Consider the following 17,754-nt stretch of genomic DNA (forward strand, 5'->3'; position numbering starts at 1 on the left):
AGGTATCTCAAGAAACAGGAAGCAGCCAGGTGGGTTAAAGGATAAGCTTGAAAGTGGCACAACATCATTTCTGCCATATCCTATTGGTCAAACAGTCCATGTGCTTTCATCTTTTAAGTAAAGTCATCTTTTGAACTTTGTGTAAACATTCATTCATATGTGTATATATTTAATATGTACATATATAATTCATATATATGTAATCCATTCATATATATCAATCAAAGTAATAATTTTCCCTTTCCCTATTAATCAAACTAGTTTTACTTATTTTTTCTCAGTCCTATTTTTTCTTGGGTTAACAACACTGTTTTTGAAAGTAATAAAATCGCATTTGCTTTACTATAATTCAGATTTTCTCCATTAGGCCAACCTTCACCCATCTTAATTTGTTCTATGAATTTGAGATTAAATGTAAATTAGTGCTTTTGCCTAACTTCCCAAATCATTTTTTGGAATGACTGGGGAGACTTACATGGTATCAGCAGACCTCTTAATTGAATGTCAAGGAAGGCAATTCCTATTGGCAAGGGGACCTCCAGCTTCACTGAGAAGCGTTCAATTAGATGGAAAACAGATGCTTATTTTTGTCTTATAAACCTCAGTGCAGGTTAGTGGTAATTACTTCGAAGAGCAGGATAACAATTTATGTAATCAGCAGGACCCTATAATTACTAATGCATAATTTCTAAACAGCGTTTAGCAAAATGAGGCCCATACATACACTTTGTAATGAAAAAAATGTGTTTGACACCACACTAAATTAAATTTTAAATTTGCATATTTTCTTCTAGGAAGCACGCGAGCTTCATCTGCTTTATTTTGCTTCACTAACCCCTGTCTACTTCTAGCTCTTTTATAGCATCATGGAAATGCTGAATCACAATGACGGCTGAATGGCAGCCTAAGAACCAGTAGTGGAGAAAGACTTCCTTCTCTGTTTTCTAGGGTAATATAACACCAGTCTAAGAGATGATTTGGAATGTTACATCTAAGCAACTTGTTTCCACTGTGAGATTAATATGATGGTCATAGAATCACTTAATGTAGACTATAAGTGCCAGCAGAGAACTTAAAAATTATCTGTACTTACCTCTTTATTACAGACGGAAAAACTGAGGTCCAGTAAAATATGACTTGTGAAACAGCAAGCAGTTGGCAGTAGGAGTAAGAAAGTATTCACTCAGTTAGTCCCAGGTCTGTGTAAAATCCATTTCATTAGCCTATTTTGGGCCATATAGAGTTTTTTTTTTTTTTTTTTTTTTTTTTGCGACTACTTACTCTTAAGCAGAAAAGAAATTTTACTCATAAAATATTCTAATGGAATGGGAATGGATTTCTTTTAAAAATAATGAGTCTAAACCTTTACCTATATTTAATTTTTATTTATTTATTTTTTTGCGGTACGCGGGCCTCTCACTGTTGTGGCCTCTCCCGTTGCGGAGCACAGGCTCCGGATGCGCAGGCTCAGCGGCCGTGGCTCACGGGCCCAGCCGCTCTGCGGCATGTGGGATCTTCCCGGACCGGGGCACGAACCCGTGTCCCCTGCATCGGCAGGCGGACTCTCAACCACTGCGCCACCAGGGAAGTCCCATATAGAGTTTTTGTTAGACAATAACACATACTACATTAGCCCCAGGGATACTGGACATTTCTGTAGTAAGTATTTTGAAATTTACATGTACATATGCATTGCTAGCAGGTGTTTAATAATAGTAGGTCGAAGTAGTAGTAATAGTAGGTATAGCATCTCTTGAAGATAATTTAAGTTCTACATATTAAGAAAATTGAGCACTAGTTATTGACATTTTCTTTGTGAAAGACCATTGATGAAATTGTACACCTTGATGAATTCTTACCTACAGTTCCTGAGGTCATGTCGAGAGGATTACCAGCCTCTTCTTCAAAGCTCTGGACCTGAGACACCAAAGTGCATCAGTCTCATTAGAAACGCTTTCATAATAAATTCACTTCATTTATTTAATCAACATATAATGAATACCTACTGGCTACTGCCAAGAGGATTAAACATGATTTCTGAACTCAGAGAGCTAACAGTCTGTGGCAGGCAGGTGGTATGTACAAGGCACTCATACCAAAGATTCAAAGAACTAAGGGAGTTAAGAAGAAGGAAAGGGAAAGATCACTTCTGGGTGGAAGGAATAGAGGCCCTGCCTGGAAAATGTGGCATTTGAACTAAACTTAAATAATATTATTACTATTAACCTAGAAATATTTCTTTTGTTCCTAAAGAGCTTTAACTATATTTGGAGCAAGCAAGTTATTTCCCATATTTAATTTTAGCTCTCTAAGGGATTTATTTACAACTTGGTAAATTTGTGGAGAGCAATTCAGGAAATTTCATAACTCAGTTGCTATATAAAGCTTAGAAAAAAAAATTTGAAAAAAATATATGAAAAAATTTGAAAAAAATTTGAAAAAAATATTTGAAAAAATATATGAAAAAAAAATTTCATAACTCAGTTGCTATATAAAGCTTAGAAAGCGCAAAGAAAATTTGATTTTCAAATTGATTTTCAAATTGAGAGAGTAGAATTTATTTAAAAAATTCTTTTAAGGAATTAATATTACCCTATTAACGAGAATAAAATTGTTAAAACAAAATAATAATTATTTCTTTAAAAATAATAACAGCTTTCTATAGAAACTTGATAAATATAAAAAGTTAAAGAAGGTAGGAAAATGGTTACTGTTATTATTTTGGAGCATGTCTTTGCAGGTTTTCTTTTAATACATTAATTCTGGATATAGTAACGTAGTCAAATTTTCATCTCAAAATTTGGAGGGACCTTTTTTCCCCATATCATAAAATTTCTTTGAAAACACCATCTTCAATGAGTGCACAATAGGCCATATTTTGAAGGTACATTAATTTACTTAATGATTCTCCTAATGTTGGAAAGTTTTCTAAATTTTGCAAATAGAAATGATGCTGAGATGAGTATCTTTGTACATAAATCTATTTCTACATGTCATATTATTTATTTGGGATTCATGTCTGAATATTGAAGGCTGAATCAAAGGATGAAAACATTTTAAGCATTGTGGTACATACGGCCAAAAATTACCTTTAACCCAGGAATAAACAGAGGACTATGAGGATATAGCTCAGCAATGTAAGAAGAAATATTTATTCCCTCTTTTTAATCCTTCATCTCTTTTTTCACAGAAGGTACTTTATACTTGTAATTGATTAGACATACTTCTACTTAATTAGACATACTTCTACTTAATACTTAACATTATTTTTACTGGTTTTGTAACTCAAACCAGTGTGCACCATATAAATTTTTCAGTATAATAAGTAAATTTTTTCTCTGTGAATGTTATCCTGGAGAAAAATCCACTTAGTGCAATGTAAAGTACCTATTCATCTATTAAAAAAAAGAAAAACAAAAAATTCCCAATAATGTAAAATGGAAACCAGGTGTATTCCTGGGTTATTCCACCTGGGCCCAAGTTATTAAAAAAAAAAAATAATTATAACGTTTGAAATATTTCTCACCTAAACAAGATGCTGACTGGCATTGTTTAATACTATGGGTAACATTCTTACATAGGAGTTCCAGAGAGCAGGGTCCTTGTATGTAAGCCAGAGGGAAGGTTAAAGATGTTATATTGTAGATACAAAGAAGCATCCTAAGAGAGTCTACAGTTACAGAAGTTTCATAAGTATTAAATTCTCATAATATATTTGGGAATTAAAAAAAGAAAGGAACAGACTCAGTTTAACTCAGTAAAATTAAACACAAAAATGTTGATTTTTGCATTAAAAATCTATGTACAACTTGGTTGGAATCATAATTTTGAGAAGTGAGCCAAATATTACCATATTCAGCCTTTAGTAGGACTTTAGGGAAAACATCATAGAGTGATCTGGAGGCAGAATTTGGCCAATCAGAGTTGAAATTCTGATAGGTAGATATTTAAGTACATTGGTTTATGTTTTAACTGCCATGAAAATCTGCCAATTTCACACATAGTTTTCATTTCTTATATTTTTAAATTTGCCATTAAAAAATGACTATTAAATCTGGCATTAGCTCCTGTTTAAGCTACAACCTACCCAAGTTTCATTTACTCATACATTGGTATTGAGTGAAAGAAATATTTTTCTCCCAGTCTGTGTGATGAAGATTTAATATTTTAAATATACATTTTTAAGAAAACAAAGTTTGGGACTTCCCTGGTGGTGCAGTGGTTAAGAATTTAACGAGATCTCGTCTGGGAAGATCCCACATGCCGCGGAGCAACTAAGCCCGTGCGCCACAACTACTGAGGCCCCCGCGCCTAGAGCCCGTGCTCTGCAACAAGAGAAGCCACCACAATGAGAAGCCCGCGCCCACAATGAAGAGCAGCCCCCGCTCGCTACAATTAGAGAAAGCCCACGTGCAGCAACAAAGACCCAATGCAGCCAAAAATAAATACATAAGTAAATAAATTTATTTAAAAAAAAGAAAACAAAATTCAAATAGTGAGTTTTTAAATATCATTTTGAAGGCTCTCTCTGCCTTATATATACATATAGCCTCTTACACAAATCTGGGCAAATATTAAAGAAACACCACAAAGAAAGTTGGCTTCAAAGTTCAACAGAATATTTTGTTTTTATATGGAAGCCACTCACAGATTAAATTATCAAATACTTCTAATATTAATTTACTCGTTTATGAATATTTACCAAGTTCCCACTATGTGCCACAAAACGTGAGGTTTTTATTTTTTTTTTATTTTTGGTGTCTGAGTGTGTTCTCCCTTACCACACCTATATATACTAATACGTATTGCTTTTCCTTGAATAACTGTCATATAAGAATATTTGAAAGTTTGCCATGCAAGGACTAACATTCTTTTCTTAGCTCTTTATGTTGAATATGATGATATTTATCTCTCCCTGTACTCTTACATATAGATGACATACAAGGAACTTGGCTCTGCTCTAAGTCAGTATAGTTTGATGCAGAAGAAGCTTAGTAAGGGGACCGTGGAGTCTACTGAGGCTTGTCAACAGGCTGGAGTTGGGTGAATTTCCTGGTTGGATCCTAGGAAATAGACAGCAGACTGAATAATGCCTTGCAGATTGTCTTTATAGTCTTTATAGTACTGTAACTATTAGTTTGGTAATTAAATAATTTTTACAAGATTGAATAAAAGAAAATACTCTTTTTTAGTGCCACCTGCGATTGTATTCAAATCACGGCACTTGACCAAAGCTCTGTTTTTTCTCCATTTATAATTTTTATTCATTTTTATGCTACTGTTTTAAAGTCAGATTAATATTTTAAGGTTCTTAAAATAATTTTTGACATAATACATATGCATACAAAAACATATACACATAGATATTAGGATCATTAACGGCTATATATTTTGAGGCAATTTTTATCTCTTTGTGGGATGGAGAGACCTACCAATAGGCATTCTTAGACTTCTTTTCAAGTTATTGTTAAGCTTTAACATCCTACGATTTCCTTGATTGTCTCAGCCCCCTGGCTGATTAAGAGCCCCTTTTCTTACTCCCCAGATATCCAAACTTGTCTCGTTAGTGACATGAAAGTTTATCAGCATAGCTGTCACTCTCCCTACCATGTTATTGGCTTTTGTGCTTATCCCTGCCACTACACTGTGGTTACCTTGAGGGCAGAGTCTGTGTTCCAGAGCCTCACATGTAGTGGGCTCACGTGTAGAGTGTCTCACATGTAGTGGGCTCACATGTAGAGTGTCTCACCTGTAGAGGGCTCGAAAGAGAGTGGCCTGACCTTGGGACTGGCATATAAATATCCTACCTGACTTCTAAACAATTTACATTAAAAGGGGGAAAAAGCCTTGATCTTCTATACTTTCTCTGTAATTAAAGAATAAAGAGATGAGTGGAAATGTGTATATATTTTTAAAAAGACTTTGAAGTACAGTTGGGTGTGCCATCTAAATGACAATGAAAATTAGCACGTGTGAATGAAGGTGGGATGAAGAGGCAAAGAGTATGTGTGAAATGGAGGTCAAGCTATGTGAGTATCACTAAATCCCAAAGCAAGCAGGCAAATAAAATGCTATCAAACCCAAGTCCCTACTTTTTTTGTCCAAGGCCCTGCATTAGGTGTTGCAAGGGAAATATTCCCAAGACATATTCCCTTGAGGATAAAAATCTAATCCTCAAGGAGCTGAGAGTCCAGCGGGGGAGGTGTAATCAACACACACACACAATCTTTACTGTAATAAGCTCTCCATGCCAAGGCTATGAGAATACAGAGGAAGAGTGGTGCGCTAGCTTCACTTAGTGGGAAGTAGTTGAACTGACCCTCAAAGAAGGTGAAACATGAAAAGTTAGAGAGTAGATGAAAGTATACTGAGATGCATAATAAAACATTGAGGAAAAGCAAAGTGAAAAATAACCTGTGGATTCAGTTGTGAGCAAAAAAAGGAAAAGAAATGGGAGAAAGCAAAGGCTGGCTTCATACTAGTTTAGTTCTGACTGAAGTAACTAGAATGACCTTAAATGTCCTAGATTAAACAGAAGTTTGGAATAAGATGTAATGCTGAAGGGCTGAAAGAAGAAGGGGTTAAATGAGGGGTGGAAGGCAAAAGATGCCTTGGTGGGAGATACTTCCCTTAGAAGTTGAGTACACTGACCTCTTCCATTTCGAAGGAGTCTGGTGCTTTGCCTGCAAGACAAGACAAGCTCTTGAGTTTGTTAGTCTGAAGTGAGTTCTCCTTTTGAGTTCTGTCCTTGACTAACCCCTCAGACACATAGGAAGGAGGAGCCTGCTTGGCCAGCATGGATGAGTGAGGACACTGCTTGCTCAGAAGAGCTTGGGGAGGATCACAAGCTGTCAAGTCATCACTGGCCTGAAGAGACCAGTGCTCTGCTGAAAGAGACAAATGACTTTGGTCGTGTTTGTTTGTCATGGCAACTCTGCTCCACACCCTGCTTCTGCAGAGACGATGGAAAATTTGTTTCTCATCTTCAATGACTGTGATGTTCCCAGGCTATAATCCCTTCTAGTGTTCTGCTCTGAACCTATCCTAAAAAAGTTCACCCATTCTTCTTCGATGCTCTTTGGCTTCACTCACTGAGGTTCTTTGCACACTTTTTCCTTCATCTTCCTCTTTAGCTTTGTTCTGCAGGATGTTGACATCATTCAGCAAAGATGAGAAAGCACTGGCCACATGATCCAATATTTCCAGCTGTTAGAAACAGCCTGAACAATATAAGCAACACACACTTTTTAGTTTCAACGAAACTGCATTCATGTGGTAAAAACTGAAGAGATTTGTTAACTCATGTGATTTTCAAGATGGGAAGGACTTTAAGTTTCTGAAACTCAAGTTTTCCTTAGTGTGTGCCATTGATTATCATGGAGGAGGTTCCTCTACGTAACAAGGTATCACTGTATTATAGGGAAAGAGAGTGCCTTTTATATTTAGTTGAATATGCATGACTATATAGATTCATATAGTCTTTATGTGTTAATCTATAAAAACTATAGGCAAGGCTGAATCTTAATGTCATGTGTTAAAGTAAATGTCAAAGAGTGAACCCAGCTCTTTCATATGAAGTGAGCTTGGAGATTCTTCCATTCTTCCATAGCTTGAGGCAGTCATCGTCCTCATCATCACCTCCATCATATCCATCTATACCCTTCACCTGAGAGTGTGGAAAGATCATGACATATGGAATCAGAAGGCCTGGATCCAAATCCCAGGTCGACCAGTCACTGAAAGTGTAACCACAAAGTAAATGAATTGATAGATTCATGGTGCTTAATCTTGTGCCTGGCACATAGTAAATGGCCCGTTTCTTCATCTGGAGAATGAGATAATAATACCAGTCTTACATATCTCTCACATCTGTTGTGAAAAACACAATGCTACATACATATCAGTTAAAATAAATGTGCACAACTCAGGAAGGGAATGTATTGTCTTCAGTCTTCCAAGAGGTGATAGTCATTAATGTGAAAACCCATTTACCTTTCCAAACCAACCAGCTCCTCAACTTGTAAGTCTTTCTGAACCACCTGGCCTCACTCATTCGGGCAATATGCAAGAATTGGCTTAATTAGTATGTGGGAGAGATCTAATGTAGCAAGGGCTACTTTGGGGATGCATTGCCACTTTGAAAAAATTGTAAAAAATATTTTTGGTATCTCCAGACAGTAAAACCACAGTAATGGAAACAGAACATTTTGTTTTTATTACATAGCCTTCTCTCAACCCCAGTGATAGCATCAAGGGTTGCATAGCTCATCAACGGCCAAAGGCCCACTGGTGTGGAAGGATACTGCCCTCTGTTCTGTTGTTTGCACCATCATAGCAATGCTACAGACTCCTCCATGAGCAAATCATTATGCCTACCTGTTTTCTTCACCTGAAAGTGGAAGATATTAACCATTCATAATTCTACTCCAAAAAAATGTGATGGGTGTCTTATGGAGGACTGTGATATTCTGTCAAGACCTAGAGGAACTCTTTGGTTCCAGATGTTTTCAGAAATACTCTGACTACGCTTCCCCCTTAAATTTAGTTGTAAGCTCAAGAGCATGATTGAATTGTAATTCCACTTTTACGATTGTCTTAGTATCCTTTCTATAGCAGATTTTTATACTTAGACTAACATAAAACCTATCGATTTAATTGGTTCAGGCAATTCAGAGAACATAATAGTGTGAAGTGTTGGATGGGGGTTTTGTCTGTTTGTTTTGCTTTGAGGTACACTGAACAATGAACCAACTGATTCTCATCCCTTCAAGTTGGAACGTTTTGTACTGACTTTGAAGGAGACATACTTTTCCATTCTGTCTACGGGACAACCAACTAATTTTACTATTGCTTCTTTTACATTTGACTTTCTCAGTTTTCTCGAGTTGAAAGTGTACTGTAAGTGTTGAGTCAGAATAGTTACCGTGCTCTATTAGCACAGGTCTAAGTGGTGGAAATTAGAGGGGGCCAGCAGTCACTGGATCAGGGGCCAACTCCTGGTTTCCCTATAATCCATGTGTCAATTTCATCTGTGAAATGTTTACTTCACAGATCTGCTCAATCACTCCTCAAATATTGGTAAGTGTTATTATTCTCCCCAAATAAATAACTGATCAAAGATTTTGCATCTCTGTGGGGCTTGGAGGAGGAGACAACAAAGAACGGTATTAATTTCTTCTAAAGGTAAAGAAACGTTACATTGCAACACCTTCAGTTTTGCATACTCTTTTTAAAAAATGTCGTTGCTGAGATTTCTGAGACCCATTTCACCCATATGAAAGCAGGGGAAACAGAAACTGAAATGAAAAATCTAAGTAAAACCTCTGTTCCTGATATTTGTTTGAGAGAAACACTTCATCTCACTTGACTTTCCTTTCAGGGAATTTATTTATTTAGAAGAATTTATTTAACAGAATTTTGGCATGTTCCGCAGTCCAAAATTCTGCAAACTCTATTCCACGGAGGAGATGTTCTTTAATGCTCCTCTAAGAGAGGTTCTGTACTGAAATGATTTTGAAAACGCTGCACTGCATCCCCTCTAGAAGACTGAGAGTGCACCTCAGCATATTAAACAAATCCTGCAGTAAATAAACCTGTTTAACTGTAAGCCATCTTTCTCTCAAATTATTTGAGCACAGTACACATGCTCCAAGAATATCCTCAGTAGTGTCCTAGAGAAAAGTATTCCATTGACGGTCAGCTGGAGAAAAATTGCAGCATGCATGATAACTATAAGATTTAAGCACAGTTAATCCACAAATCTGAAGATATGACAGATTTATAACTACCAATTACAGCTTGGGGTGGAAATAAGCAGTGTTCTAAGCCTCACAGATGAGAAAGTTAAGGTGTCACTTAGTGACTCATGAGCCAGATCCTGGTTGCTCTGACCTCTGGGTATGTGGCTATGGTATGTATTAGTGCTGTTCACCAGTATTGTCTTCCTTCTGGGCATGCAGTACGATTGCACATTGTCACCCCTTTGGAGTTAAGTGTGGCCACATGATTTATTTTGGACAATGAAGTGAGCACACTTGATATGTGTAAGTTCTGAGCAGGAGGCTTTAAGACCCAAGTATCGTTCTCTATTTCCACCTTTTCCCTGTCATTACAACCAGTGATGTTCCAGATAGTTGAGCCAAGTCCATGGATAAGGAAAACATCATGGAACAGATCTTTCTTCCTCCCAAAATATACACCAATCTGCAGTGGGCATGGAGAGTGATCATGACATAAACTTGTTTCTGTTTGAAGCCACTGAGATATTGGGGTTGATTGCTACTGTACAGATCTCCTGGCCCATCCCTCCTAATACTGTGGCTCATCTGACTGTTCATTGCCATTGCTGAGGTTCTGACGCCACGTGGTCCTCACTTACTGTACGAGTCAGGGTTCTCAATGTCCATTCGCTGCTTTTGAGCTTCGAGGAAAACACGGATGTTGATTCCTCTGGCTGCTGAGTCACAACCCAGGAATCTGGCTGGGATTCGTGTGTAGATGTCTGGCTCGTCAGCACCAAACCCCAGATCCAAGAGAATCTCCACTGGATCTTTTTCCCAAAATTCCAGCCATTCAGGAATGCTGCAGTAAAAATATGAATATCTTTATCCAGTAACAGTTCACTTAACCAAAAGCCATTTTTTTTCCTAGTCACCTCACCCACCCAATCTTCCAGAAATTGAGTAAAGGAGGAATCTGAATAGACAAACAGATGGTGCATTTCCTAGAACTCATATATACTTCCTAAAAGGACAGTCCTTCACCCCCGCTCAGGGACTGCTTGTCTGTACTTTAAAATGAGTTTACTTAACAGGTTTTCCATTTCACAACAGGCAGGTGTTAAATTAGATATGGCAGGGATATTGTGGGACAAAAACCAGAGGCAGTGAAGTGATAACCACAAAAAATGGTAGTTGATGGCAATATGAAACAGAAGAAAAAAAAATCAACCCTGAAAACAGTAGACTAAAAAAAAGAATATTTAAAAAGAGTATCAGTCTGGGGCGTCCCCAGTCACGCAGATTTGTTGAGGATATCACTAAATGGAGACTACAGGACTAATGTTCACAAATAATGACTTTAAGTCCCTAGGTGAGGTTAAAATATGTTCTGTATTTTTTTGGACTTGGCTGAGAAGCAAGAAGTACTTTTTTCAACTTGTTTTATTCAGTGCTGGCACTTAAAATGATACCCTGCAGTTATGTGGAAATTATCTTTATATATACCAGCTCACTTCCCCCTCACTGACTACCCATTTACACAAATATTTATTGAACGTCTGTCATGTTCTAGGCTCTCTGGTAGGCATCTAAGGCACAAAAAAGAACAAAAATAATATAGTCCTGCTTTCTAATGGCTCACATTCTCACGGCCAAGAATATAATTATTGATTGATTTGTCATTAAAAATACTTTCAATATTATTTACTTTTTTAAATCTATATTTAATCAGGTAAGAAAGACATAAAATACACTCACTTTGTTAAAAATTGCAATGTCCTACATAAGGGTCTCTCTCCCCTTGGCCATTACCCCTGCAAATCCTGACTGCCTTCCTACTGAATTTATGTGTATCCTTCCAGACATTTTCTTTTTATGTAGTTACATATATGCTTTATAGTTTTCACTTGTTGGCTTTATAAGCAGTAACACATTCTATGTATCTTTCTGCATCTTGATTTTTTTCCTTTTAAAATATGACTTAAAGATCATTGCAAGTTAGTATAGTTATCTCTACCTATTCCTTTCATCACTGTATAGAATTCCATAAAGTGGGTGGGCCAATAGTTTAACTGGCCATTTCCCCATTGACAGATATTTAGTCCACCTTCACTGAATCTTTTACATCGTTCTTGCAAGTTGGGGTTCTGAAATCCTTTATTCATTCTCTCATCCATCCATTCAACAAGTATTTCTCAAGTGCCTATTTGTAATTTCATGAAATCCATCGTTGAAGAGAATGATTTTTCTGGATGAAAAGTGCCTGGAAATCACGTACCTTTGTGGTATACTTGCAGCAGAATGGCCAGAGTTGAAACTGGTCCCTCTGGAGAGAGTGGGAGTTTCTAAACACTGATGCAGAGATCTGCAGTCGGGGGTGGGGGGAAATACCAACGATGAGATGTGTTGATTTAGATAGTGCCCTGGGAGGTCACTGTGACTCTTTCCCTTCCAGAGCAAACATTTGCATTTCCTCTTTATTTCTAATAATCTCGTAATGGCCGCACCTTTGAAGAAGAGAGAGTGTGCAGCAGAGGAACTGCTCCTCTCTTCAAGAGCGTTGTGTTACAGAAGGTGTAGGAATTTAAGTGTTAGGTGCCCACAAGTACTCATTATAAAGGTGACAGAATGTCTCACTTTGGACAGATGGCAAATCATTGGGGAACCTTTCAGGAATACAGCTTTGCTAGGCACCAACTTTCAGGAAAAAGTTAAAATTATGTGATGAAAGAGGTAGAGCAAGCAACCACTGAAGCAACTCTGCATGAATTCTCGTAGTGGTGGAGGGTTTCATACTGCATGGTTACCACTCTCTAAGTGCTGTCTCCTGTGGTCATCCATATGCAACACTAACAAACTCCTTTCTTATGGCAAAGGCAAAAAAAACACGAGCATCTCTCCCTGCAAACAGGCCTGCAATGCAAGTCATCTGAAAGGGTTTCCAAACAGAATGGAACCCTGTTATAATATAGTTCACTTTTATATGGCTCAGGTATACCATAACATATCTAGCCTCATCAAATATAACAGCAAGTGGGCACAAAATTGGAATTTATCAAAGAATACAATGTTGATATCAATTCTCCCAAGGAGACCAAGTTATTTTACATGGGCTCCTGAATTTGCCTTAGCCTGGTCCACATTTGGTAAGAAGAGCTGGGCCCCGCCTCTTCTTTGTTTAATTGCTTCTCTGTATTAAGGCTGAGAAAATGCACGTTTCTCAATAATAAAGATTCTGTTTTAGCAGATGACTGAGCTGGCTGAGAGCCTTGGAAGGCAGGAAGAAGATACCTTTCACTTACTGCCTCCCCTCCGTTTGCATTAGGTTTGCCATAATTTTTGTTTCACTCTGTGTTTGAGATTCACACTTTATTTTATAATGTTCAGCAGAGCTACCCAGAAACTGCCCTGACCTTGGATCCAGGAGAGTCCACGTACAGTCACAATTCCAATCAAGCTGTAGGAGCATGGGTGAGTCACTGACCTTAACTTGTCATTTTCCTCTTCAACAAAACGAGTTGCCTGAGAGATTTCTGTGGTCCCCACGCCTCTATGATTCTGTGAGTAGCAAAAACATCTAATCTTCTAAGAGGGAAAAACTATGCCGAAGTAGCATTTTAGGTCTGAATCGGTAGGAGGTAGAGGGATACAGCGTTGAACGTTTGGTTTTCGACAAGTTCGAATTATCCGGAGAAGGCAAGAGTGACTAGAGCGTGGGAAGCAGAGTTCCCAAACCCCAGAAGCACACTGTCTGTTCCGGTGGTTCTTATACTAGAGTGGGCCTCAGAATATTTGAAGGGCTTGCAAAAACATAGATTTCTGATCCCTACGTCCAGATTTTCTGATGTGATGTGAGTGGGGTGAGGCTTGGAAACTTGCAGTTCTACTAAGTTGCCAGGTGATGTTCCTGCTGCTGTTGAGACCCCTTTGGGACCTAGTCTCTCTCCTCATATTAGGGACACTCAAAATGCTTTCTACCTAACAGTGGAAACCATAGGCATTCTTGTCCAGCAAATATGGACATAATAATGTCCATAATAATGGACAATATGGAAACACAGATGTAACTACTTTATGAACAGGTCCTCATGAATAGCTGAATTTTAGTAGAATACCATTTACGTGGATGCTTTAATTAAACTCCCCCCAAGCCAGCATTTGCTGAGTTAATCTGCACACTCCTTTATGACAATTAAAGAACCTCTATCTCTCTCGAGGCTGGTACAAATGGTTTAGGCACTGTGGCTAAACCAGTGACAAGATCCCAAGATCCATGGCATTATAAAGAGACCTCCTCATTTCCACTTCATTTATGAAAGACGTGGCTGTAAAATCCTGCAGTGAAATAACAGTGACTCTGTCACCTACCTCGTGTAGTCTTTCACAGTCATTTGAACCATTCCTTGTTCATGAAAAGGAACTGCAACAAAAAAGAGGAGATGAGCTTAATTTCCTTTTTTTCTAAAGGAAGGTTTTCTCACCTTCAAACAAACCAACATGGCATTGATTTCCATATCCAAGACTGTGTCAGCCTGAGATAAAAGGCATCTCTGTAGTGAACAAGACAGAATGTAATTAATGGCTAAATTGTGTGACAAGCACTTGAAGAAATGTGGTACTTGCTCAGTGAAGGGGGAAGTCAGTGGCAAATGACGTAGTCAGCAAAGATTTCATGGAGGAAACAGTACTTGTCTTGGATTTTTAAGAATGGGGAGAATTTGATCAATGGAAAAGAGGTGTCATTATGAAAGAAGAGTGTCTATAGCAAGTGCCAAGCACAGTGATAGGGCTATAGGCTGATTAGATCACAAGGCATTTTGGAATACTCTCTCCTGGTACAAAAGGTTGAGGAGCAAGGATGGGGACAGGCAAAAGAATACATGAAGAACCCAGCATTCACGGAGCAGTTTCCATTAATTTGTATCACCTAATCCTTACAACAGTATTATAATTTAGGACCTATTCTTATTTTTCAGATAAGGAAACTGAGACTCACAGAAGTTGAGTAATGAGCCCATGACCACACAGTCAGAAGTAGCAGATCCAGGAATTTATCATTACATTTATTATTGATTATAACAATAATAGTTACTATTTATTTAACATTAAGTTTGTGTGAGGCAATGTGCTAAGCATGTTACATGCACAATCTGTTTATCCGTGAAATAGGTATCATTCATGCCCACTTAAGAGAAATAAATTGAGGCTCAGAGTAAATAAATTTCCCATGGCCAGTAGGGTGCCACAGCTTATTTTTATTTGTTGCTGTTGTTTCTTTTCAAGACACTACGCTGTCAACAGATTGTCTTGTTGCTTATTCGAAAGCTGGAAAGAAGAGTTTATTATGTACGTGTTAGGACATGGAAAACAATAAAAAGTTTTTGAGCAAACAAGTAAATGTGAGAAGGACGATGCTGAAAGTCCATTTGCCTGGTTAGTGGTGCTGAGGACAGAATAGAAGAGCTACATATTGGATGTCAGAGAGGCCTATTCAGGGGCCGAAGCGGTACTCAGAACCTGTGTTGTGAGGTAACGCTGCGGTAGACATCTGCAGAAGGAAGTGTTCAGAAGACAGGCAGTTCCTCACAAGTCCCCCACTCCATCCCCAGGGCTTCCAATTTCCTCTCACTGTGGCTCTCCTGGGCGCAAATGTGTGACATGTATCAAACTGGAAGTATTACCACCCAGCACTTCTATGAGAATGTAAAGTTCTTCACCATAAGAAATATAACACAGGTTGGGAGAGATTTTAGAAAAACAAGCTTAAGTCATTGAAACATACATAAAAAAGGAAAATAATAAAGGGCTTTTCAGTCTGGAGCCAGAGTTCCTCTCTGGGTAGGGGGTCTCTGAATAGATCTCAAGGTATCTGGGAACTTGTCTCTGAATACCAAATTTTGAGGGTGAAGATAAGAATACTCATAGTTTTCAGCTGTTTTCTTTTTAAGGTTCAGTGACCCTGCCGAGTGGAAAAGGGCAACTGGTCTAGAAAGATAAAGACTAGAGGTATATTACTGAGGTGTGAGCAAATAGTGGATTCTTAATTAAGTCCGAAATACATAACTACAATTTTAAAAGGTAATAAGAAAACAGATACAGTAAGTTCTGTCCTACAGAACAAATGGAATTCTGTCACCACAAGAGCTATATAGGGTGAAAAATATTAATCTATGATAAAGGTTTAAAAATAAAGTATATATATCTCCATGCTACCACTCTCAATCTCACTCTCATAGTAGACATCATTAATCAATGACACCACTTTCTCATAGAGCCTAGATAGGCTCTCAAAATTGTCAGGGATTGAATGAGATGAAGCTTTTATGCCATTCTTTGTGTAGAGTAAACTTCATGAGTGGTTTTTTTTTTTTTGAATAAACAAACTTCACCCTTTGTTTAGAATAAACTATGAGTTTAGAATAAACTGCTTCATAGAACATTATAGGAGCCACTACCAAGGATGGAATATCAAGGTGAATGATCATTATTATGATACAAATGTGACATTTATTAAACGTGCTGTGTGATATCTGGTGACAGTTATTCATGTAAGTTAAAATATCTGACTCAAACTTATGCACCAATTTAGAAATTAGCTTAGAATCCAAACTCCAGTCTTTTGCCCATTACCTCAGTAGTTTTAAAACTATGCGTTTTAGTGAGGAATTCTTTTGCAAATTTCTAGTAATTTAAATAGATAAAAGGAGTGCTGTTCTGGGCAGAGTGGTCTCCCATTTAGCTCTTCCTTCACTGTCAGTCACCTCCACAATCCAGAGTTCGAAAAACTCATCTATTCAATACCAAATCGCTCACCTAGGCAGGCACTGCTAATCCACTGCAGCACTCTTGCTCACTGAACTCAGTCTCAAACCTTCTCAAATCATAAAGCCAATGCCAATTGATTAAAGTTGTCACATGGGAGAAAGCCTATTTGCCACTTTATTAATCATGTTATAGATGCCAGCACAGTATAATATTTTGGCAGTCATGTTGTAATGACTTGATGAATTAAATAATAGGTTGCCCAAAATGGAAGGTTAAAATAAATATTTATCATTTTCAGCAACCTTTTGTCTATTTCTCCCTGCCCCCACCATCTCCATCTATTGCTCTGCATGTATCTCACAAAGGCAGGCTCCATTTGTGCCTAGTTAGCTCATCCAGAGAATTCTGGAATTTCTGAGCAGCTCTTGCATAAAATACTCTGGGGTTCTAGGACATTTGGCTTCATATCCTGCCAGTACCGCCACTCTTGCCACTGCCTCAGTCTTTTCTGGTTGTCTGCTATTGCTCTGGATTTCCTAGAACATGTGAACGGATGTGTACGTCCAGGCCAGGAGTCTGGCATTGTGGCCACAGTGAATTGCTCAAACTGTCAGAAAATGACAGGAAATGAACCATTTTCAGATACTGATGAAAAGAGTTAGCTCAGCCTTGTTGAGTTTTCAAAAACCCTAGCCCCACAGAACATCCAAGTCATCCATAAAATTCCACATCCCTTCACTCAGGGCTTCTTCATGAGATTCTAGTGCCCACACAGATCTAGTAGCCACATTCCACGGACCACACACGCTGCAGCTCTGCAGTCCAGGTTCAGGAGCAATCTGGTTGCCAAGAAACCAAGGGCAGCCCCAAAGGGGAAAGAAGCCCCTGAAAGAAACATATTTTCTAAGGAACGTGCAAAGTAGACGTGGCTAGTTCACTGAAGCGTTGTTTTCTGGTCTGATGACACACATGAAAGCCTTACACAGTTTTAGCATCAGCGGGCCCTGTAAGGCCCAGCCGTCGCTGACAGCTAGGGGCTGGGCAGGATGTTTGACCCCCCTCACCTGAATCTCGCACTTACTGATATACAGATATAGCTTTTACATCTTTTGTTAGACTCTATACTCTTTCTTTTTGATCTTGTTTAAAATGACACAAATGTCTATCTCTATCCAATATATTCAGACACATAGCCTTCTCTGCTGCCAAGCTTAGATTCTGGAGAAAATGAAGCCAGGGAAAATCGATATAATTTTTGAAACTCACAAGA

The 17,754-nt window shown here is 38.1% G+C and overlaps 1 protein-coding gene across 1 annotated transcript in view; it reads right to left on the reverse strand.

Moving 5' to 3' along the window:
- The window catches only part of ITPRID1 (ITPR interacting domain containing 1), a gene marked incomplete at its 3' end in the record, with an annotated part of 68,302 nt that overhangs the window by 40,034 nt on the left and 10,514 nt on the right, over positions 1-17,754 (reverse strand). The window contains 8 exon segments of the mRNA XM_082661701.1: positions 1,860-1,911; positions 6,646-6,930; positions 6,933-7,049; positions 7,051-7,209; positions 7,213-7,220; positions 10,379-10,581; positions 11,998-12,084; positions 14,088-14,139. Of these exon segments, the coding sequence (XP_082517827.1) occupies positions 1,860-1,911; positions 6,646-6,930; positions 6,933-7,049; positions 7,051-7,209; positions 7,213-7,220; positions 10,379-10,581; positions 11,998-12,084; positions 14,088-14,139 (963 nt within the window).

This window comes from Grampus griseus, assembly GCF_964374135.1.
Source record: "Grampus griseus genome assembly, chromosome: 9".
Lineage (NCBI taxonomy): Eukaryota > Metazoa > Chordata > Mammalia > Artiodactyla > Delphinidae > Grampus > Grampus griseus.